The 24,748-nt window shown below is 39.1% G+C and overlaps 2 protein-coding genes across 11 annotated transcripts; both read right to left on the reverse strand.

Annotated features, from left to right (window-relative positions):
• Positions 1 to 649: 649 nt before the first annotated feature.
• Positions 650 to 8,758, reverse strand: fbxo22 (F-box protein 22). The gene is made up of 7 exons (XM_037747652.1): positions 8,520 to 8,758; positions 6,892 to 7,024; positions 6,523 to 6,610; positions 4,519 to 4,617; positions 2,362 to 2,514; positions 2,082 to 2,247; positions 650 to 1,214 (listed from the first exon to the last, which is right to left on the reverse strand). Exons 1-7 carry the CDS (start codon positions 8,648 to 8,650, stop codon positions 824 to 826), a joined length of 1,161 nt encoding a protein of 386 aa, XP_037603580.1. The 5' UTR covers positions 8,651 to 8,758; the 3' UTR covers positions 650 to 823.
• A 1,583-nt stretch (positions 8,759 to 10,341) lies between these two features.
• On the reverse strand, positions 10,342 to 24,692 carry LOC119475195 (tropomyosin alpha-1 chain-like). 10 transcript variants are annotated; one of them, XM_037747701.1, is made up of 10 exons: positions 24,483 to 24,689; positions 24,061 to 24,186; positions 19,751 to 19,884; positions 16,996 to 17,113; positions 16,696 to 16,766; positions 16,485 to 16,560; positions 16,307 to 16,369; positions 15,378 to 15,447; positions 14,606 to 14,684; positions 14,030 to 14,159 (listed from the first exon to the last, which is right to left on the reverse strand). In XM_037747701.1, exons 1-10 carry the CDS (start codon positions 24,594 to 24,596, stop codon positions 14,156 to 14,158), a joined length of 855 nt encoding a protein of 284 aa, XP_037603629.1. In that variant the 5' UTR covers positions 24,597 to 24,689; the 3' UTR covers positions 14,030 to 14,155. The 10 variants fall into 10 exon arrangements, with proteins under 10 accessions (XP_037603609.1, XP_037603635.1, XP_037603658.1 ...); XM_037747681.1 differs by lacking the exons at positions 14,030 to 14,159; positions 14,606 to 14,684 and adding an exon at positions 10,342 to 10,963 and having other exon boundaries at positions 24,483 to 24,690; XM_037747707.1 differs by lacking the exons at positions 14,030 to 14,159; positions 14,606 to 14,684 and adding an exon at positions 10,342 to 11,051.
• Between the last annotated feature and the right edge of the window lie 56 nt (positions 24,693 to 24,748).

Below are 24,748 nucleotides of genomic sequence, written 5' to 3' on the forward strand. Positions count from 1 at the left end.
ATATATATATATATATATATATATATATATATATATATATATATATATATATATATATATATATATATATATATATATATATATATATATATATATATACTAGAAAATGCTAGAAAATGCACCTTCATGAAATCGGAATATTAGTCTTAGTGAGAAAAAGCATGACATTAATCAATCAATAACTATGAACTATGGTAGATATAGATATCTTGCAAAAGAGCATTACTTTGTAGGCTAACATGTTTGTTTTTTTGTAAAAAAAAAAGCACAAGTGTAAAACCTACATAAGGAAGAGTATTCAAATCAAGACTACCTTGATTGTGTGGAAGAGGGACCACACTCACGCTTACTTACATGAATAAAAAGTGCCTGCGCTGAATCGACAACTACATCAACAGCTTGTGTGACACACAAGTCTATATCTTTACTCACCTGCAAAGCAAACAGACCATGAGGTTGATCTTTGGGGGTAAGATATGCCTCAGATATGGGCGAAATTTGGGAAAAATATATACACATATATTTTACAAGAGTGCTCTAGCACATTTGAATACTAAAAGAGATATTCATTTTGTCTTTTTATATCTGTGAAACTCACTAGTTTTAATATGAAGCCAAAGGATTTCCCAAAGGATGCCATTACACTGGCTAAAGGGATACATTTCCTGCTTTATGAGCAGAAATGGTGACAGCAATATTCTGAGTCGTAATGTGAGTAACGCTCTGTACAAAATGTTTCTTGTTCCCGACTGCTTTTGCAAACCGGAGCATGATGGGTCGTCTGTTTTCACCCGTTTGTTCATTGTCACTGTGGGTCAGTCGGTCAGCCCAGATGGACCAGGGTCATGACTGTAGTATACTCGTGCTGCAGACTGTCCGTGTCAGTGTCGCACAGCGTGTAGTCTTCTTTAACGATTCTGTCGCAGCCAATCTCGCCGTTGCCAAACAGGCCGAAGAGCGGGGTGTTGGGGAACACCTTGCGAAAGGCGTCGGCCTCTACGTTGGACTGGTTGTAGTAGTTCTGGCCTCTCCCCACGCAGGCGAACATGAACCCTAGGGTGTTCCTCTCGGGAATTTTGGCCGCCTTTAGCCGCCGGATCGTGGCCTCAGCCGCCTTTGGGTTGCTGATGTCTTGGTCCAAGAGCACAGATGCCCCCTGCACCTTAGGGCCACTCAGGGCCAGACCCACCACACCGTATGATCCCTGGCTACAGCTACAGAGTGAGAAATGATGGGAGAGGATGAATATTGCAAAGAAAATGCAGTAAAACAAATGCCACTGCTAATTTAACCCAGTGTTTATCTATAAATACAATTAAAGCCTATTGGCAGTTCCATAAATGGTATAAGTGACAATAAAGAAATTAAAATGAGGAGAGATTACCCTGTACCTATGGAAAGCCCTTGAGCCAAACTATGTTTGAGGAAACCTTAAAGTATTTGAACTTGAACAGAAAATCACTTGTAATCGACCCTTCTTAAGTCCCGCCCCTTTTCGCTCTGTGCTCCAATAACAGTCGAGCAAGCTTCGAACCCGGCAGAACCGCGGTCAACTTTTCCCTTTCCTGTTAAACTTAGACATACTACATCTGTTCAAAGGTAACATGTAAGTCACATTACATTTGTGTCACAATCTTCACGAACATTGCGTACATTGTGTATAGTGACAGTTACTATGACTCCGACTCAAAGCTGGATCTGGGTCTGTCTGCGGCTAGCTGGTCGCTGCCAGAGGCCCCGATGGAGTCTGAGCTGAAGGAGTTTCTGGTGAACCTCCATGATTTTGTCTGATTGTTTCTGTAACGCTTAGTGCCGCCCCGAACCTTTGGTGGTGTTTATTTTGATATACACAATGTCTAGCATTGCCTGGCGCCCAGAAAATATCTAATAAACACTGCGGCACCCAGCTAAACTGAACCGGAGTTGCCATGTTTCTTTTCGTTAAGCTTTCCCGACCTAGCAACAGCAACTAACGGGGGCAGGACTAAAGATCAGTTAATTGATATTTTCTGTATTAAAGCATTATTCTTCCAAAAATAGCTGTGAAAAAAATATGATTTAAGTGAAGGACATCAACCCACCAGTGTCTGGGAGGAGAGAAGACACTTTCTACCAGCCCTCCAGCGATGAGAGCTTTGCTCTTGGCCAGCGGCTCCAGTATCTGGCTGAGGAAGTGTACTCCTCCAGTTTTATATGCCTGATAGACAAATATCAGTACCACACGCAGCTCTGGGTTGTCAACTAGTCCTGGAAAGAAAATACAACAGACAAGAGTGATGGAAAAACAAGTTCTGTAAGATTTTACAAGTTTTTCATTTCTCTGTTTAGATTAGTGAATGAATGATGTGAGCCTACACTCACCTGCTTCTTTCAGGGCTGTTGGGGAAATGGACTTCTTGCAAAAATGAAAGGGTTTGATGCGGACACCTTCTACGCTCGGGAGCATGATGGCAAAGCCAGCCTCCCCCTCCTGGTACTCCTCAGGAAGGCTGGAGCCGGAACCACTGGGAGTCACTGCACAGAGTAGCAGGCAGGAGGTAGAATCTTAAGTTATATGCAGTAACTTACACACATCATGTGTCATGCGTCATGGAGGCCCGTGAGTTTTCATTACAGCTAAAAACTAAGCAGTTTATTTCACCAGTGAGTTCCTCCTCTATGGCTGGCAGTGTACTGATCACTAAAATCAGTCGTTTTAGTGTTTACTTGGGAGAGAAAACCTGCAGAATCCTCGCACAAGACTAAGAACCACTAAGTACATGTACTCTGGATGCACATTAAGAACCATCCAAATTAAGAATTGTTTAAGGTAACCTAACTTCTCAAGAGCTTACATTAATTATTACCTAGTTGAGTAAATGCCTGGAAGGATGGATGGGAACTTATATTTTTTTGACTACCTTTTTACTTTACAGCCCCTTATAAAGTGTCTTGAAGGTCTTTGGCAATATCAGATTCTCTTTATACCACATCAAGTGTGTAGGTTTGGTATGGACACCAATGGGGCTTGGAGCGAGTGATTTTAGTGCCTTTTAAATTGGGTGCTTTTGTATGTTGAACTTGCATGACTGATCTAAAATTTGGAAATGTTTGTCTGCAGAAAGAGCAGTTTCAGATGTTGATAGCTGCAGGCAATCAGGAGACACTTGTGAGCACGGTTAAATATTTGAGTATTGTCAGGTTTAATCCGTCCCTCACACATTCAAACACAAGTTATTACTAAACAAACCTACGCCCTTGCACCACAAAAACTGTATTAGTGTTAAAATTATAGCCAAAAACTTTTCAGCTCGCACCCTCCAAGTCCTGGGCTGAAAATAATCAAAAGATTAATCGACATTGAAAATAATCGTTAGTTGCAGCCCTAGCCCCACCAATCAACTGTGGTGGTTGACACTGGGTTTCAAAACAGTGGTCACTAGTAGACCCTCACCAATGCTGACTGAAAGACAGACCAGCAAATACTCTCCATCAGGAACAGGTATGATTGCTCCTCAATCAATGGCATTAAAGGCACTTCAAAACAGGCTCAGTTAAGAGACTTTAGCAGACGGATGAGCTACTGTGCAAATGAGATAACATTGTGCTGTGCGGTCATACATTTACAGGATCATAAGACACCACTCGTGCACCTTTTAGATTTTAGTTTACATTCTTGCTGAACTGAACCTCTGGTGTGCAAATAAATTTGTACATTACAGAAAACTTTTCACCGTATTCAAAATGAGCAAATACAGCACATTAGTATCTCATTCATCCCCATCCTCCACTGTGTTACAGTTTATGGAATTCATACAACATCAGTTATGCAGAAATACTATGTCTAAGTGTATCACAAGTCATCTTTTTAATAGTCTGCAGCCCCACTACCAACATGCATAAATAATTAGATGTGCTCGAGGCTGTGTGACAGACTTATTACTAGTAATCTATAGATTCAACCTTATCCAATCAAAGATATCATTCAATTGAATTAGATGTGCGAGGTGGCCTCGCGGTGACCCTCGGCTGCAATATCACAAAATGAGTGTTATCACAAACAGCTGAGGCTGCCATTAAACCTGATAGATGACGGGAGCCTGATAAGCCATCATCTTGAGGAAAGAGAACATGGCTGATGGAGAGTCACTTCTCCGCGGGGTTGTGATTATATGGAGAAATGGGGAGCACAGCACCAGGCAGACGAGGCAATCTATCAGAGGGAAAGGCAGGGAAGCGCCAGCCACCAGTGGTGCTTTCCAACGAGGCAGCAGCGGTGGGGATTAATGCGTAGTCCTCTACGCTGAAAGGTGAACTATCCCTCTTTGATAAACCCAAGGCGCCTGGTTAGCTTTCATTTCTTCTAGAGCATCGTAGTAGATGAACATGCTAAGGCCACATATTAAGAAACATTTTTAATTAACATTGAATTAAAGGACTCCCTGTATGTGGTTAACCATGATTTTATTGAGGTGGGGATTTTATTTTCTTCTATATGAATGAGGAAATATGAGAGAGGCAGAAAGGAGGAACACTTACAGACTATGCCTGGTGTGGTGACGCCCATGATGTCACAGCCTTTGGGGAAGAGCGTGTCGAGTTCTTCAATCGTGTCTGGACTGTGGCGACTCTTTTTTGCTTCAGAGTAGTTGAGAAAAAAAAAATTGTGTTAATGAGAAAGGTCACTGTTTTATATTCTTATCATTTTAATATGAACTTTAAGCACATTTCTATGTTAAAAATCCTTTATGCAACAAGATTCTGAGAAATTTACACCAGCAAAGCACCTCTTTCTTAGCAATGAGACTGTAAGTCTACCTTTCTTAGTGTTACAAAACACAGCTAAATACCTATATAGTACATTTTACAATTTCAATGAGAACTATATGAAACAAATGCAAGCAAATTAGTATAATAGCTAGGGCTGGGCAATATAGCCAAATTCTTCTATCTTCTATTTTTGTACACTCATGTGTGAATTAATACTTGATGAATGACAAGTACTGAGTATTTTATCAGTTTAAGAACTTGAGTGCAAAATTAACATAACGTTTTTAAGTGAAAATATAGAGAAAAAAGAAATATATATAGGCCTAGTCTATGTTGCCATAGAAACGATATAGAAAAATATATTCAGTACGATAGACATTTTTCTTTTGTTTTGATGATATATAGTGGTCATATTGCCCAGCCCTAATACAAGCCTGAATTTTCTATTTTTGATTGGCTGGCAGGTATCCGTTAGTTCTAGTCAATAGTTTAACCACTGTCCTAAATCAGTGTGCAATGTAGGCCTATATTAAACTGCAGGTAACCATAGCAACTATGAAATAAACTTCACCATGACTTATACTGACTATAAACAAACTCTGAATGACACCTTCAACACATCTTTTCTGTTTCTTAAGTAACAGCCGTAATATACAGTAAGTGCCATATTACTCTCTAACAGGATATTTGTGCTAAAAGTGCAGTGTAAGTGTACGTCACAACTACATGAACCACTGAAACTGACAAAGAGGAACAAATGTCACAAGTTGAAACTGACCAACAGGGAACAGATAGTGACAACTAACTTTCGGTAATCAAAGTTACTGCAGACATAAAGTCATTTTTATTGTTTAATGATTACTTTGTGAAGCCCCTATGAATGTAATAGTGCAATACATAGTCTGGTCCATATTAGTGGCAGTACTCATAAACACAGATCCAACTTATGTTGTATTTCAGTAATATATTGTTTAATAAAAAACTAAATGTTGGAGTCAGAGTTTAGAAGCACGAATGGATCTAAGACAAAGTCCCTTGCTTTGAAACCGTATGACGCCATCACTCTGGTTTACTTGCAAAGAAACAGAGGCAAGACTACAGTTACACAAACATCCTGACAAACATTCTTTTACTGAATTAGTTTAAAATGGATGTGCATATGTATATGATTTTAAATATAAATAAGAATTCTCCTACTTCTTATGCTAAATAAACTATTTTAAAACCATCTGGGATCAGCTGGAAAATGCATCGTCACAAAGCTGTAAACGGGGCTGTTTTTCTGACACCATGTAAAGTTGACTTTTTAGAGATACGTGGTTCTCAAACGACAGCAACGCTACAAACATATGATCTTATAGAATATGATGCATTGCTATAGATTAAACTACACAACAATTAAGGTGTTAAAATCAGCACAACCTTAGACACCTACAGCATTAATGCAGCAGTAATATTAATCCAAAAACATAATCGATTTTAGAACATTTATATATAATTTACTTTTGATACTTTAAGTACATTTTATTGATAATACTTACTTTTACTGAAGTAAGGTTTGAATGCAGAACTTTTACTTGTAGTGAAGTATTTTCACAGTGTGGTTTTGGTACCTTTAATTTAAGTAAAGGATTTGAATATTTCTTCCACCACTGCTTTAACATGATTCAATCAGTGGGCATATCATGCATGAGATAAATGTGCACCTATTCTGTCTAATGAACAAAATGTAATAAAGTCCAACAGCACTGAGAAACAATATCTAATACCAACCTTTATTCTGTCTGTAGCAATAAGCTCGTCCATTGAAGTTCTCATAGTCTACAAATGCCAGAACGGTTTTGGGCAGGAGAAACACTTTCTGAAAATAATCAGAAGCATAGAGCACGTGTGTTAAAACAGTGTTAATCATCAGCTCATGGACACATTTTCAGGTTTTTACCCCAAGACTACAAGAGAGATCATTTCTGGCTGAGCATGTATGTTAAGCACATCTTTAAAACAATTACTACCATCAGGGTGTTTACTATATTTTGGCAATTTGTAAAAAACATTATCCTTGTCAACCTTGAACTAACTGCACATTTGCAAAGTACAGGTGTTTTAATGTCCCTAACAACTTTCCATGATGATTGAACTTACCTCCACCTCTTCAGCCAGGATGCTGCAGAGGACATGGAAGTCTGTGTTGGATGCTCCAGAGGCTGACACCCAGGTCAGCTGCTGCTGAGTCCTCAGCACTCTGCGGGCACAGTTTCTCCACAGTCTGCACACACTGAGGAGAACCACAAACACACCACAAAAATGGATGCAAAAATTACACGAAAAGTTCAACATTAAGTTCATAACAGGAAAAGATAAAGTTACAAGCTTAAAATGGATGCAAAAATTACATGAAACGTTCAACTTTAAGTTTATAACAAGAAAAATGTAAAGTTACAAGCTAAAAATAAAATACAAAAATGAAATAAAACGTTCAACTTATTTAAGTTTAGTTAAAAAGAAAAAGAAAATATTCCTTTATTAGTCCCACAGTGGGGAAAATGTAATGTTACAAGCTAAAAAATTGATGCAAAAATGGCAAGAAAGGTTCAACTTCTTTTAGTTTAGTTTACAAGAAAAATGTAATGTTAAAAGCTAAAAATAAAATACAAAAATAAAATAAAATGTTCAACTTATTTAAGTTTAGTTAAGAAGAAAAATGTAAAGTTACAAGCTAAAAAATTGATGCAAAAATGGCAAGAAAGATTCAACTTCTTTTAGTTTAGTTTACAAGAAAAATGTAAAATTAAAAATAAAAATGGATGCAAATAGTACATGAAATGTCCAACTTTAAGTTTATAACTAGAAAAATGTAAAGTTACAAGCTAAAAAATTGATGCAAAAATGACAAGAAAGGTTCAACTTCTTTTAGTTTAGTTTACAAGAAAAATGTAAAATTAAAAACTAAAAATGTATGCAAGAAGTACATGAAATGTCAAACTTATTTAAATGTAGTTAACAAGAACAATGTAATGTTACAAACTAAAAATGTATGCAAAAATGACGTGAAAAGTTCAACTTTAAGTTTATAACAGGAAAAATGTTAAGGTTACAAGCTAAAAATAAAATACAATAAAGAAATAAAATTAGTTAAGAAGAAAAATAAGATTCCTTTATTAGTCCCACAGTGGGGGAAATGTAATGTTAAGCTAAAAAAAATGAATGGAAAAATGGCAAGAAAGGTTCAACTTCTTTTAGTTTAGTTTACAAGAAAAATGTAATGTTAAAAGCTAAAAAATGGATGCAAAAATGTAATGTACTCAAAAATAAATTAATATATATGAAGTGATCAAGGGACTCTCTCTCTCTCTCTCATATTGTGGTAGGTAGGTAGGTAGGTTGGTAGGTAGGTAAGGTCGCTTGTTTGGGGCTTTTTTGGAGGAGAGAGTTGTTTCTTTTGGGCTTGTTGTTTCTAAAGACCTAATTCCTTGTTTCTCTTGCAGGATCTGGAAACACTGAAACACTCAGCTGCACCTGCTGGCGTCAGCGCGCTAGAAACTTGACGAGAGTTAACTATTAACTTCGTGCTTCAGTCAGAAAAACACGAAGCTGCAAGCAATTACACAAACATTATGTGAAGTAAAACATCTCCTAAAACACTCTGGCTGCCACATTTACTCTCTAACTGTCCTCTATCTCTCTGAAAGGTAGTTTCACTTCCATCAGACAGCATCGTTAGCAGAGTTTAGCACACAAACACTCGTTACACCGATGGATGGATTTATTACCTGGCGATCCGGAGGAGAGACTTGGTCGGTACGAAGGTCAGGATGCGTTCAACCACTTCAGCAACATTACTGAGGACGTATGCAGCCTTGCTGTCTGGTAAAGAACAGGCAAAATCTTCATTTTCACCCATTATTTCTCTCTCTCAAGTCGTGGTTTGGGGTTTTCCAGCACGGCTGCTCAGCTACGAACTTTCACCTCTCTGCTCCTCCACCGCTGCAGAGATGAGACACTGACACCCTGCGGCCAGGAGGAGATATGGCAGCTTAATAAAATAAAATAAATTAAATTAAATAAAGTAAAATAAAATAAAATAAAATAAAATAAAATAAAATAAAATAAAATAAAGTCAAATAAAATAAAAATTAAAAAATTAAAAAATAACTAAAATTCAATAATAATAATAATAATAATAATAATAACTAACTAACTAAAATAATAATAATAATAATAATAATAATAATTTAATTCTCTCCATTATTCCTGTTGCCCTTAAGTAAATCATTAGATGATTGTGTACTTTCCTCCTACATTTACTGTAGTTTATTGTATTTAAGGACATTTTTAGAGAAGGAGGAGCTATGGCAGGTTAAAATAAAATAAAATAAAATAAAATAAATAAAATAAAATAAAATAAAATAAAAATAAAATAAAATAAAATAAAGTAAAATAAAGTAAAATAAAATAAAATAAAGTCAAATAAAATAAAAATACAAAAATAAATAATAATAACTAACTAAAATAAAATAATAATAACTAACTAAAAAAATAAAAATAATAATAATAATAATAATTAAATTCTCTCCATTATTCCTGTTGCCCTTAAGTAAATCATTAGAAGATTGTGTACTTTCCTCCTACATTTACTGTAGTTTCTTGTAATTAAGGACATTTTTAGAGAAGGAGGAGCTATGGCAGGTTAAAAATAAAATAAAATAAAATAATAAATAATAATGCGGCCAGGAGGAGCTATGGCAGGTTAAAGATTCCCACTACATTTCTATAAAATAAATAAAATAAAATAAAATAAATGGGAGAAGTATCCTCCAACCATTAGGATGTGGTTTAAAGATCTCACACATAATTTGGTATGGGAGAAGATTCGCTATACTACAAGAGGGTGTGCTCAGAAATGTTATTATATATGTATAGAAAAAATTGATACAACTGACATTGAAGTTTTAAACTGCTGACCCCGTATTACATATAATTCACGACTTATACTTAGTTTTTTTTTTTATTATTTATATTTTTAATTTACTTATCTTTTTGTCTTTTTGGTCCTTTCCTTTTTCCTTTTTTTTTTTGCTTGTTTTGTATGCGTTTTATTTATGTTGCTATCGGATTTAATTCATTTATATGTATAAATGTAATTGTTTATGAAATTAACTCTACTTATTTCCCCCTACATTTACTGTGGTTTCTTGTAATTAAGGACAGGCACATGTTCCATATACTTTCCAATCATATACGACTACAACATGTGTCTTAACTACTAGTTTGCTCATATACACAACAGATATGGTGTGAATTCTCTCTAGATGCATCCTTCCTGCTTCACACCAAAGTATACTTCCTCCTCCTACGCTTACCACAGTACTACGTCATGTTGTGCTTCTCATGTAAAATACAAGTAGCACTTCTACTGTAAAAGATTAGTGCTCCATTTTGCATTGCTAAATTAAGTGACAGAGAATTTCATGTTAGAAGATCGCCAAAGTAATGCCAATTAAAGGATTCTCTTCTAACGTTTTCCCCTATTTCTTCCTCACAGTATCAAAAAATACCAAAGAAACATTTGTAATAGTCAGACATGGAAAAAAGTATACTGATCCAACCATTTATTCATGTTCTTTACATTTCCAATATAAAATGAGAACGACGAAATCAAACAAATCAGTTTCTCAAAATGAACAGGAAAATGAATACAGTGTGCAAACATTTCTATTACTTAGCTGATCAAGAGAATACGTTCAAGGAACTGTGCTAAGAATTCCTTCCTTGCTAAACTGGAAGTGTACAACATCACAGACACTGAAAAAAGGTTTACAATACAGAAGAAACAAAAGACACAAGCAACTTTACAAAAGTATACATAATAAAAGTCCCTTTTATATAACCTTGGCTTAAGTTATGGCTTTGTTGACTATGATTATGTGCAGTATGTTTCCCCCAAAAAGTGCAAATTCTCCCAACATATACATGTAAACTTTAACAATACACAGTGAATGTTAACTGACCTTTGATTACAGTGTGTAACGGAAACAGTGTAGTTTGACTGTAGCTCATCGAAGCCACGTGTGCTACCTTGTGTAGAGCTCGTTTCTTCAGGATGACGAGGTCAGAGGACACATATAAATGCAAGGCCCAACGTTATGTGTAGCAGCCGTATATGGGAGCCAGCCATACTCAGAGCAGATGAGGCAACGTGGGGAGATGAACAGAGCTGGGTCAAATGTTAAACAACTCCGTTAGAGTCTGATCCAGAATCTGCTTTATGTTCTGGCCTTCTTCTTTAGCATGTGTGACTTCATCTGTTAATACAGCATTGCATCGGTTAAAAAAATCATAAAAAAACAGCCCAAAGATGCACAAAATATAAACAGACTAAAGTCTAATCCAGGGTAAGAAACATGTCAGACGTGTTGGATATTGTTACAAACAGAGCTATAGACAGGGCTGTAGTCAAGACTGCATGAGCTGGGTTTAGGACCAAAGAACGGCCCTTTGCCAAGTCTGTGGTTTTAAATGATGCTCATGACCTACAGTATCAAATCCAAGCACCCTCTCCAAGCAGGTTCTTAGTCTGTCCTTGTGGTTTTATTTGACTCTAAAGCTTAAGTTGTACAGTTACATTCATTTCTCGCTTGAGTTTTGACAAATACTGCATTAAGTGACAGATTTCAGAGATCTGTCATTTAATACAGTGGTTCCCAACATTTTTCCTTAAGGGACCCCTTTTCTATCACTGAGTAAACCGACGACGACCCCCGACTAAGTGACATATTTTATGGATATTTCATATTATATTCAATGCATAACAAAAACAACTGAAACTGCACAATTAAATCAAATAGTGAACGCAATAACTGCAGGAAGATTGAGTAAAACAAGCGATTTGGATGAATTTTGATTCACCCATCATCAGATTATTTCCTGTGAATATTCTATCAGAGATGAGTTTTCCTGTTAATTTATTAGTAACGTATTATTCGTTATTTTTAACAATCATACATAACTTAATTAGGCCTCTTTTTTGACAAATTCAGTGTTTCAAGTGTACTGCTAGGTACTTTGCTATTGTTCTATTAGCTCTTTGGTAGTTTTAAATGAATACTTTTTTCCTCTAATTTTTAAGTTTATATCTTAAATAATAATCCAAACTTTTAAATTAATAAAATGCTGAGATAAAGGCCAAATGTAAAGTTAAAAAAAAAATGTTGTCTGACATCAAGAAGGCCTCGCGACCCCCCGTGAAGCTTTGGTGACCCCTAGTGGGGGTCGGGAGCCCCAGGTTGGAAACCAGTGATTTAATAGGCACATGTTCCATATACTTTCCAATCATATACGACTACAACATGTCTCTTAACTACTAGTGTGCTCATATAAACAACAGATATGGTGTGAATTCTCTCTAGATGCATCCTTCCTGCTTCACACCAAAGTATACTTCCTCCTCCTGTGTTACAATTTAGACTGAATTCAGAAGGATTGTTTGTTCAAAGTACTCTTCATACTCATTCAAATTGTGAGATCGGGGACAGTCTGTCAAGAAAATCAAATGTATTGTCAATGCAAACAAAAGTCAAATATGAATTGAAACCAAAATAATGGGCAGTTTAGTTCTCAGCACAGCTGAACACACCGAATCTTGTAATTTTCAATTCATACTTCATTATTCTTTGTTAAAATATTGTCCTTCTTTCAGGTTAGCCATTATAACATTACAAAGGGGGATTCCTTGCAGCATTTTTATGAGCCTTCCTCGGCTGTCGGCCTCTAGCATCCTCACCGGCCTTCGCTCCATGTAGATTTCAACTGGACTGAAGTGCTTCAGCCCTGTCGATAACCGAGCAGTAAATATATCTGATCCATTCTGCAACTTTTCATAAGCTGAGGTTGTCCGACCTCCCATCTGAAACTGCAGTTTGGGCATGCATAATGTGAAAATCTTGCAATTGTATTCCCGTTAGTTGAAAGCATTACTTGGTTTAAGCTTTGTGTCATAGACACGGTTGTCTACACCCTTTTTTTATATATATATATATATATATATCACAGCATTAGACAATATGCCTGGAAGTTTGAGATTCAGAAGAATGAGAGCGTACGAGAGCCCATTCCAGTTTAAGCCTCGTTTAAGGCTACTCTCAGTTCATTGGTCAGAAGGCGGTTTTTCTCAAGCTGCTTGTATAGATGGTCTTGACAGTCAGAAAGCAGGTAAGAAAAAAGGGAAAGAGACAGAAGGCAGGTTAGTACAAAAGACTAAGAGTTAGTGCTTTGACGCTGAATCACAAAACAAGTAGTGAACTGCCGACCTCCATAGTTCCATACTACTGAAGCTTGACTGTCGACTTCATAAACACATGAAACTAAAGCAATAACTTCCTCTATTTGTCTTTCACATTTCCAGAAAGGTCTCACAAACGGTCACTAACTTGCTGTCCTGGTTACCCATGGCAACATCACCTACTCATTATTCCTTTTGTGCTTGCTGTAGCTTTTACTGAGACGTTTTTTTTCCCCAGAGATATTGAGGATAGCCTGGAAGAAGCCTACACATAAATGAACAACGCATTATCCAGATTCAGAGTAAATGGCTTTTGTTGCAGGGTTCGAGGGTAATCGTACTGGACACACCGAAGCAAAAATACATCTCTATTAGGTATACTAATCTCACGACAGAACGCCCTTCCTTAAAGTGAGAATGCAGACACTAAAGATCATTGTTAAGATGTTTGAGTCAGTACTTTAAATTTAAAACCCCTGGTGATGCACTTGATCCTTTCAGTGCTCAAGATATCAGGACTTGGAAACAGTAAATCTTACTTCTCCAAACTTGCCATTATGATACAGAAAGCAGCCGCACAAATGGCCGAATAAACCGTCTATCAAAGCAGGTAACCGGTCATGACCTCTGGTTATTTTACCATATTTGACTAATTCAAAGGAAAACTGTTGTATTTCATGTGAACACTATTTTGTTACAAGTAAAGAAAATTAATTAACACCTCAATACTGCCATTATAACAAATAACTGTCCTCTTGAACAGAAAAAGGAACAGTAAATGGGAGAGGAGCTTCAGAGTTTATTCAAAAACTACTCGACAAAACAAATTAAAAGACATAAAAGACAAATTAAATTTAAAAAAAAGACGGAACAAATGGAAATGAAGAAACATAGCAGGAGAAAGGTGGAAGGGCTGGCATAGATGGAAGAATGTTTATTTTACAGAAAGCAACACAGCTCAAAGGGTCTATATGAGAGATGAACAAATGGATGGCGGCAGCGACAGCCCAGAGTGCATTAGAGTAGTGGGGCAGTAAAGAAATACAGAGACAGAAAGTTGGACTGCGCTGCACAGGAGAGAGATGATGATGATGTTCAACCAGCTTCTGGGGTGAAGAGTGTAAAAATTTAGCTGTGAAAAAAAGGAGAAGAAAAGTGTTGGAGATATAAAACTAAAAAAGGAGGAATGGAAGATAAATGACATGCAGAACAAAACGGGGGGGAAATGATGCAGAACTGAGCCAGAAAAAAAATAAAGAAAATGAGAATGAAGCTTAAGAAAATGTTGGAAGAAGAATCTACAAGGAAACACTAACACTACTACTAAATGCAGTTAGTGGTTAACCAAAAGGTTTGGGAAATCTAGCCTAAGAATGTAGTCAAAAATAAACCTTTAGTTCACACACACACACACCAAGGTTAGACAAGCAGTGAAGGAGGATAGTATAGTATAGCCGACTAAAAATCACTGCACTCAAACATGCCACAAGAGGGAGCTATTATATCTTGGTAACAGTGGTTAGGGGGGTGTTGACATCTAAAGGCACACAGAACAGAAACAAGCATGGGGTGAATTACATGGAAGTCATGTCGTTGAGGGCGTGGTCCAACTCCTCGCTGATGGCCTTGTACTTCAGTTTCTGGGCATACAGCTCATCTATTGTGTGATAATTATTTTTGAAGTGGCAGTGAAGGATTTGTGATACAATAAGAAGACAAACAAAAAAAATAATAGTGTCAGAGAACAGAAGTCATAAAGGAAAATAGAGAAAGTGAAAGGGGGGGAAATTAAAAAAAAGCAGGACAGAAATAGGAAGTGCACATGAACAGCTGCTGACGTTGTGTCAGATTCCTGAGGAGTCACTGAGAAACTGCCTCACATGTTCCACGACCCTGAGAGGACTGCTTGGGACTAGCTGGCCTTGAACAGGCACTACAACAGAATGCCAAACAGCATTGTGGTGCGAGATGTTGTAGCCAACACGAATAATATCACGTCAGCCTCTGTGGATCACCGCTTTGTTTTTCCTCCCTGATAGACAACTGACAGTGCAGATATTTGTCATGAGGCCTATCGAACACCCCGCTGCCCAGATAAATGATCTCACACTGCACCAATGTTTACAAAAGAGGCACTTTTGTCTCTTTTATAATTGTCTCTTTGAGAAATTAGAGAAAACTGGCGTTTATTTATGATAGATGACTCTACGAGGAAACGTTGTTTTTTTGTGTTGGCTTGTTGAGTAGGAACTGCCTTGTACATCACAACTGCACTGTAACAAACACACCCCTACATTTTGTGAAAACAACTTTTTCAAATGCCTAAAAATGAAGTGGAATAGATTCATACCCTCCAGGTCATCAATGGTCTTCTCAAGCTTGGCGACTGATCTCTCAGCGAACTCAGCACGAGTCTCAGCCTGAGTGGAGGAAACAGTCAAACATTAGCAGTTCACTTTAAGAGGTTCACTTTACCAGCAACAGCACTACAAGCATTTAAAGCACTTAAGCACTGTAAAAGAATCCCTTCTAATGAAAATGCATGCATAGTCAGCATTTAATTAACTATAGCGTGGTGCAGGATGACATATTTTTGTGGGCTAACAGGAAGTTAGCATCGCCCTGGATTCCTTGACAAAAAGCCAATGGGATTTTTCCATTAGGTTTTGGATTACTGCAGAAAATAATATCTGTGGCAAACATACATCTATGATACTTGCATGTTTTGTTTTTTCACAAATGAACACCACTTTTATGGTGTTTGAAGCATAAATGCAATCGCCAGAAGTAAAAAGCCAATATTAGGCTATAAGTAAACTACACCACGGTCGCATGACTTCACGTCGCCACCACTAAGCTAAAGGCGGACTAGTGTTCGGCGTGATGACGTTTAGTAGTCTCATTTCTCACTCGTTAGCAACCGCCTTTTTAAAAGACACGTAAAAGCTTCAAAATTCACGAGTGGGGTATTTACCGACGTATTTTATGTCAAAGAACAAAACGCTAAAATCTCTTAAGCTTGTGTTAACCACAGACGTTATTTCAGGCATCTAACTAAAAACCCATTCAAAAAGCTCATTGACTTCCAGACGAGCGAACCAGAAGTGCTAAAATGCAAACTCATTTTCAGGTTTTAGGACTCATTCCTGCACCACTCTATCGATTCAACATTCAAATCACCAGTTTCAAAGAAGCTCTATAAAATGCCGATGAAAAAAATACAAAAGCAGGATGGATAAACTTTTTTTTTTTTAATGACTCACTAGTGAAATAACTCACCTCCTTTAACTTGTCTGTAAGAACCTTGATCTCCTCCTCGTACTTGTCCTCCTTCTGCGAGTACTGTGGTTGCATACAAAGGCCAGAGTTAGACAAATATACAAGACAGTTTTAAACATATTTCAAGGGTTTATGCTGTAGATTATTTGCAATGTATCATCTTGGTCAGTCATCCTACCTTCTCTGCCTGGGCCTCCAGAGACTTCAGGTTGTTCTGCACGGTTTTCAGCTCCTCCTCAAGCTCAGAGCATTTGCTATTGATTTATGGTTTGGTTGAAGAAGCAGGAAGATGCCACAGACGAACAAACACAAAAATTACAAATAAAAATGTTATTTGAAGTTGTGACAATGGAGGACCAGGTGGAGGGGAAAGGGAAGGAAGTTGTTACCTCTCAGACATCTCAGCGCGCTCCTCTGTACGTTCCAAGTCGCTCTCAATGATCACCAGCTTACGGGCCACCTGAAGTCACAACGTACATAGTTTAGCCCCACAGTAGTTTGACACATCGATAGTCAGACGGATTTACATTTCTTCTACTACTGTAACTCTAATTTAATCTTTGACTTAGTGGCAATAATATGCATCTGGGAGAAAGTGTCCATTGATGTCAGCTGTTACATTGAAGTAAAAGAATGCAGAAAGTGTTAAGCTCAAAGTTCAGCGTGCGGTGAGCAGCTGAGAAACATGCCTCCTCGTATTTGCGGTCAGCCTCCTCTGCAATGTGTTTGGCCTCCTTCAGCTGGATCTCCTGCAGCTCCATCTTCTCCTCGTCCTTCATGGCCCTGTTCTCAATGACCTTCATGCCCCTGAGGGAAAGAAAATAGTACGGCAGGTAAGTCATGGGCACCACAGGCACAACAACAGCAGACCAATATGTAAGGGATAATGTACAGCGAGCCGGTCATTGATGTGAAACAATCCCCGACAGGGCGATGCTGCACCCCAACACGAAGCGGACGGGTCTCTCATCGCCCTGAAGGGGATTCTTTCACAACAATGACCCGCTAGCTGTACATTATCCCCCTTATTACACGGCTACTTACTTAAGAAATCAATATTTTGACACAAAAACAGTCCGCCAGAGTCCGACATCTGAACTGCGCCCATAGCAACGGTCTGCTATACATAGCAACGGTCTGCTATAAAGAAATTACAGACCGCAGAACGCTGTGATTGACCAATCAGAATCGAGTATTCAACACAGCCTTGTACAGTAATAAGTTTTGATGATTCACTCTTGTACAACTGACAAAGATAATAGTTTGTCTTATAAAAGGGCCCAGGACATTCCATTCCTATGTGGCTTAAAATAAAGTCTACCACATGGTTCCTACTGATGTCGACGTCGTAGTGTTGAAGGTGGTCTGACATTCGAGAAGGACTGCATAGACTCTCACATACAATAGATTGCTATCTGGACGAAATGTCTCGATGCTTTATAGACACACAGGTCCGTGATATTATGGTGGGTAACACCATGTACATGATGACTGTGTGAGCGGTCATGTGTAACTAAAAGTAGAGCATGACACACAGTCATGGTGAGCAGTGCGACTGTACTATCCAAGCTGTCAATACCTGCACTGTAAGTTTCCATCAAAATGTTACACGTTGTGCTGCTTCCACTATTGGTCAGGAGTTATTTTGCATTAATAATAAAGAAATTTGGAAACGCAACAACAGTGAATAATTTAGTAGGGCTGCAAACTAACGATTATTTTCATTGTCGATTAATTTCTTGCTTAATCGATTAGTTGTTTGTTTTTTTTGTGGGGGGTTTTTAACTTCTTTTTATTTCCTTTCAACAGGTACAGTCGTACAGCACAGTCACATGTTTTGACATAACGCAGCAGAGTCACGTGTCCTTAGGAGGCAGTCCGTGAGCCTCGGCATCCCCACAATGTCCACACATCGCTCCACCAAGTAGGAGCGAGCAACACCCTTAGTCCATAGGCCCAGAGAATACACAGATGTACAGGGAGGAAAAACAACATGCCTACCCATAATCACACTAGGCGAGAAGAGAAGATGAGTATAAAATATATGACTAAAAAATAAAAATCCTCAGGTTGTTACATATTCATTTAGTTCACATCAATTAAGAAAAATGAGGTTATTGGGAACCACTAAGTTAAGAAAACATCTGTCCTTAGTTGTAAACTTGCAGTGATGTTTTCCATTCCTTTAACCTCCTCCCTCCATTGTGTTACTGAGGGGGCGATAGTTGTTTGGTCTATAAAATGTCAGCAAATGGTAAAAAAAAGTCAATCAGCGTTTCCCAAAGCCCAAGATGACATCCTCAAATGTCTTGTTTTGTCCACAACTCAAAAGATATTCAGTTTACTGTCATAGAGGAGTAAAGTAACCACAAAATATTCAAATTCAAGAAGCTGGAATCAGAGAATTTTGACTTTTTTTTTCTTAAAAAATTTACTTCAAAGTAATCGAAATAGTTGGCGATTAATTTAGTGGTTGACGACTAATAGATTTATGGTTGAAGCGCTGGAATTTAACCATGCTATTATGCAAAATATCATCTAAGAAAACTACTTTTCTATCCCTTTGTTTTAATTTAGTGCAAACTTCTGAATATTAGTGCAATATGTTTTCAGCCACCAGTGGCAGCACTGAGCAAAATGTTAGGTGTGGTACTCCGACAGCATGTATCAGGTGCAATCTTTGTTTTTTAGTAGACTGTGGTTTAGCAGATTCCAACATTTCAGTGCTAGCTTAATACAACTTGTTTTCCCATTTGTCTTAAAGGCATTCAGCACCAGCAGGACCACTGTGACTGTGAGCCAAAAAGTTTGCAACAGCATGAGACCTTATAAGCATAGTGGAGTGATTCAAGACTGGATTTCTACCGTTTGACTATCAAAATTTAAAATCCTGTCCTAACCCTGCCACATCATTCTTTTTCATAAAGAGTATTGTACGGGCCAAAATGCGTATTTAGCCTGTGTTTAGTATTATTTGTTTAGGCTGCGTACATTCTTTTTGATTACTTATCACTTTATTTATTTAACTGTTCACTCTGACGGCAGCATTGGGATAAGGAGGGTGAGCAAGGCTCCGATATTTTCTGTTGACCGTCACCTACTTTAGTTATCCCTGTACAGTTATTGCTTGTAACTCTTTTCATTTAATAAATAGCATAAACACATCTGGACTTAAGCATGGATTTCTTTGAACAAGTCACAGCTAAGTGCCTACTTAGCCTCTTAATGGACTTCTGATTGATGGTAGTCGCTACAAGTATATTTCATCAAAACAAATATTACGGAGGTGATGGGGAAACCTCACAAACTGGGAGGTTATATATGTATATGAAGAGCACAACTGTGAATTTTCTGTATAATACCAAGGACTTTAGGGGGGCTTATGCGTGGATTTCATTGACCCAGTGTGGGGGTCTATTTTCCGGGTGCATGGAAGGTACCCACCTCTCGCTCTCATCAGCAGCCTTCTCAGCCTCCTCCAGCTTGGTCAGCGCTGTGGACAGACGCTCCTGAGCACGATCCAACTCCTCCTCAACCAGCTGGATACGTCTGTTCAGGGAAGCTACATCACTCTCAGCCTATAGGATAGCACAACAACACCACAAACATATGGAATCAAATCAAGTTTATTTGTATGGCATAAAATCATTTAAAAGGATTCAGCTGGACTGGACAATAAACAATAAACACTGACCACCTCTTCAAGAAGGACCAAAGCAGACTGTACTTCCTGAGGAGGCTGGGATCATTTAACATCTGCACAAAACTCCTGCAGATGTTCTACCAATCTGTGGTCGCCAGCATCCTTTTCTACGCTGTGGTGTGTGTGGGGGGGGGGGGGAGGGGGGACAGCACAACTAAGAGGGACACCTCGAGACTGGACAAAGTGATCAGGCGGGCCGGCTCTGTGGTCGGCATGGAGCTCGACTCTCTGGTGACGGTGGCAGAGGAAAGAACACTCAACATACTGCTGGCCATACTGGACAACGCCAGCCATCCTCTGCACGCCGTCATCACCAAACAGAGGAGGTCTTTTAGCGGCAGGCTGCTGCTCCCCAAGTGCTCCACAGACAAGCTCAGGACATCCTTTGTCCCCCGAGCCATCAAACTGTACAACACCTCTCTAGGGAGGGGGGGGGGGGGGGGGACAAAGGAGGACAGTCTGCAGGACAGATAATAATGCACACAGTGCACTTTCATAGACTAAGCTACTGGAGTTACCCTGCTGCACTATACTCATTTTTAACAGTCTCTTCTGCACTACACTCACTGTTTTAATAGTCAGATATCACAGCTGTTACCCTGCACTATAGTCAGTTTTAACAGTTTTCTTCATTTCCTTGTATTTTTATATCTGGCATATTTTTTGTACTTTGCATTACTAACTTTTTTACTGCCTTTTTACTAACTACTAATGTCTATTAAACTCCTCAACAACTCGTAACATACAGCTATCATAAGGACAGTGCAATATGTTAAATTAGGACAGTGCAATATGTTGCATCTGTGTAATATTGGACTATTGTCTGTGCAACATTGGCAAGACGGTAGACGGTGCAGTGCACTACCTGGGTGCAATACCTACCATGGTGTGTCAGGTGTGATAGTATGTGCCATTATGTACGTGGACTGTGTATGTGTTGAAACATCTGTTTCTGTGAAACGGTTTCCCTGTCTTGTGTGGAATCGTTTATTAGTGTTGTTGATGCTTTTTTAATTTAGTGTTTGTAACTGCAGTTGGACGGAGTCCAGGAAAAATTTCCCCACGGTGACAATAAAACTATATCTTATCTTAACATGTTTTGCACTATGGAACTGTGATACTGGAAACTTGAATTTCCCTTGGGATCAATAAAGTTACTATATATCTATCTATCTATCTATCTATCTATCAATTGCAAGCTTACAACATCCAGCCCATCCCATACTCTCCCAAGGGGAGCTTGGGTTGGGTCAGGAGCATTAAGCCCCAAGGGAGGGATGCAGGCACATTTTATTCACAGGTTGAAGGGTGGATTTCTCTTCTTTTAATACACATTTTAAACCTACCACATGTTAGCAGTACCTTTAAAAAAGGCAATTCTAGACTAATTTAGCAACACTTCCTTCCCTCTTGAGCCACCAATCCCCTGTCTCACAGTGATTTAGTTATCTTGTCCCATAAACAGCCACAATGTAGCAGCCCTCCTGTGCTCCAACTAGCCAGTAGTCTTTACAAAAGGAGAGGGACCTGCTGCATCATTAGCCTTCAGGCTACTTGTTACAGGGCTGTTTGTGATGTCCCTTCATCTAACTCACATCCTCCTCCAGTGGGCTAATTTCCAGCATGTCTACCTGACTGCATTAGAGCATAACCCTGTCTCTCTGTGTCTGTGGACTAGCAGCAGCCATGCTTTTTGACACAGATTTACGCCCTAAAGCCGTCTGCTGCAGCCTGGAGACTTAATTGCCTTTTAAATAATGAGCTTACTGATTCCCTCGAGCTCCTCTGCAGGTTCAGCTCTCGCTGTAACAAAGCTGCTCGGTCCTCCGCAGCATCGGCCTGGTCCTGCAACGACTTGATTTTCTTCTTCACAGCTTCCAGAGAGCTCCCACCGGCCATGTTTTGCTCTTTTTGTTGTTTTCTCAGCTACAGTAAGCTAGTTTTCCCCTCAGCTGTGTGCGGACAGCCTCAATGCAGACACACACACACACACACACACACGCTCGCGCACACTTGGAGATGCGGTGCGTCTGATCCCTGCCCCCACCGCCTTTAATCAACTACTGATGAGGAGGAGGAGGAGGAGGAGGAGGATTGGGATGTGCCACCAAACCCCGGAAGTACCAGTTTTACACGCAAGGAATAAAAAAAAGTATTAAATGGATAAAACATATATTAACTGTGCTGATTTCCAGAGCTTTTTTTTTTTTTATTAAATCATGTCATTTTTTTTTATTACTTTCTGTCAGTTAGGCTATAACTAAATCATGATGTGTTTTTGAGTGCATCCCCTATACAGGTAAATTGAGCTAACCCTATCAAACATTAAACACTGATTCAGTCATGAGCTAAATTATAATTGTGTACAAATAGCCTAATTAATTGTCTAATTAATGAACATAACATAAATCTTATTATTATTATTATTAAAGCTGCAGTGTGTAGAATTGGAGCAAATATGATTAAAAACGGTCACTATATCCTGACAGCAGTGCATGAGACAGGTAATCTGAAAAAAAAAAAAAATCATGAGCCTCTGTGTCCTCCGGTGCTCCTAATGGCATCTGCAAGATTTCACAGACCGGAGGAAAACAACCAATCAGAGCCTAGCTGGAGCCTTGCCGTCTCTGAGCAGCTGTCAATCACTCGCGAACTCCGATCAAGCGGTCAAACTAGACAGCGCTGATCAAATATGAATCAATATTCCGTTACTGTAATGCCTATTTATGACCTCAAATGTTTTCAGAAACATCTTGTAGTGTACTGTTTAGCTGTAAAATGAGAAGATTTTTGACCCGGCAGCCATGTTGAAATCAGTTGAGGAAATACCAAACACCGCTCATCAGCCGGAGCACAGCCAATAGGAACGCTCTCTGAAATGACCTGTGATTGGCCAAAGTCTCCCGTCACAGGATAGATTTTTTAAGGGGACTGTTTGTAATAATCAGAAATGCTTGTTAACAGCGACACCTGTGGCCGTTAAGTCAACGAAAGTCAGCGTCGGGCTCACGCTTGTGCTCGCTCTACATAGACATGAACGAGCATCGCTCAAATCAGTGAGGCAACACACGTCAGCTAAAACCACAATATCACTCTATATTTCACCTGCTTGGCAGTAATGTTAACTGACCAGATGAAGGTCTCTCCATGAATCAATGCTGATCCTAGTGTTGGCTTTTCCTGCCTGAGCCTCCCGACCACAGCCGGAGAAAACAGGGGAGACACCGGCACCCGGTCGGAGACGATTACGTAACTCGCTGCGGAGCCCCGTCACTTCACAAGACACGGGAAACCTCTGTTGGTCTGGAGGAGCTGCAGCATTTATTTCTGAACAAACGTCCACTGTACATTCACTAGATATTCTCAGAGCTAAACTTACTCTTCTGCAGTGTGGAGTGTGCCGGATGCACGTGAGGTGGAGCGAGCTGTGAGTGAAGGCAGGCAGGCAGAGGAGCAGAGTACAGCAGAGACTCCGACACTGTTTTGCAAGACAGGCTTCACTAGATAAAACTTTGCGGTTTTGGTGCTTCCGTGTAGTTTGTGTTGGAGTCTGAGTCTGAACAGCGTAGCCACACATGAGCGCGCATGGGACACCGACCCGGATTGATTTATACGTGTAAGAAGTTACAATCAGTCCCTTTAAACACAGTCATAAATGTCATCAGGGTTGGACAAGTGCCAATTGAAACCTGAACAACCACAAATCTGTCAAGGATTTTACACATCAAAATATGCTTATAAAATGCGCCACTGAAACCCTACACTGGCCCTCAGATTGGTCCAAATGGCTGTGGAATGCACTGGTAAGCCAGTAAGCTGTGACCTATACAGCACAAGAGCTACATTTAATTATCCATATTTTCAACCTATCCAACCCATATGTCTCTTATTATTATTAATTATTGCATAACTTAATCATTAGAGTAAATCTGATCTGTATGGGGGCTGGTAATCTTTTCTGAGGGGACTCAAACGGTGGTTCAAGGTCAAACTGTTAGGCAATGTGTGACCCACTGTACTGGGGCTTCTCCACCAGTCAGCCCAAACTCACATCTGCGGCTTTCTTCTCAGCGACCTCCAGTTTCTCCTGGGCATCCTTCAGGGCTTCAGAGTACTTGTCCAACTCGTCCTCAGTTGACTTCAGCTTCTTCTGCAGTGCCAGTAGGTCATCCTCAAGCTTGATTACAGAGAAACACCAGGAGGTTTAGTAACATGTAAGACAGACACCATTACTCTCAGATTCAATCACACCAAGTATGTGACACCTCATAGTGAATGTAAATAATCTCTAAGGTGTGAAAATAATACATAATAAACTCTATATGAACTATTCAGAAATACAATCATTCTAAGCTGTTAGAATTTGCTCATTATTATTAAACATAGCTGAATCATAAGGAATTAAATGTGTAAAATATTCAATTCAATCACTATTAATCCTCAGTCACTGGACATGCAGGAACCAAGCAGTACCTGTTTGCTCCTTTCCTCGGCTGCTTTCTTGTCTGACTCGGCCTGCTCAGCTCTGTCCAAGGCTGTCTCCTTGTCGAGCTTGAGCATCTGCATCTTCTTCTTGATGGCATCCATGGCTGCTTATTGTCGGGGCTGTCTGAGCAAATAAAAAAAGAAACTAGATGAAAGGGATCAGAGCGTCTGAACCACACTGAACGCCCAGCTGGAGTGCGAGCTCGCACGGGTTGTAGTGATCAAATATATAGTTTGGCCAGGCAGTAACTGGA

This window comes from Sebastes umbrosus, chromosome 2 (genome assembly GCF_015220745.1).
Source record: "Sebastes umbrosus isolate fSebUmb1 chromosome 2, fSebUmb1.pri, whole genome shotgun sequence".
In the NCBI taxonomy this organism is placed as follows: domain Eukaryota; kingdom Metazoa; phylum Chordata; class Actinopteri; order Perciformes; family Sebastidae; genus Sebastes; species Sebastes umbrosus.

Bases quoted from the DNA above. Each gene is read 5' to 3' on its own strand.
- fbxo22 (XM_037747652.1), bottom strand. From the start codon at position 8,650: ATGGGTGAAAATGAAGATTTTGCCTGTTCTTTACCAGACAGCAAGGCT. The intron at 6,611-6,891 runs GTAAGTTCAATC...GATTATTTTCAG, and splicing joins TCCTGGCTGAAGAGGTGGAG to AAAGTGTTTCTCCTGCCCAA. The intron at 1,215-2,081 runs GTGGGTTGATGT...CTCACTCTGTAG, and splicing joins TTCTCTCCTCCCAGACACTG to CTGTAGCCAGGGATCATACG.
- LOC119475195 (XM_037747664.1), bottom strand. From the start codon at position 24,596: ATGGATGCCATCAAGAAGAAGATGCAGATGCTCAAGCTCGACAAGGAG. The intron at 16,767-16,995 runs GCATGTTTCTCA...TTGTGACTTCAG, and splicing joins CTGACCGCAAATACGAGGAG to GTGGCCCGTAAGCTGGTGAT. The intron at 16,370-16,484 runs GTAGGATGACTG...ATGCAACCACAG, and splicing joins TGGAGGCCCAGGCAGAGAAG to TACTCGCAGAAGGAGGACAA.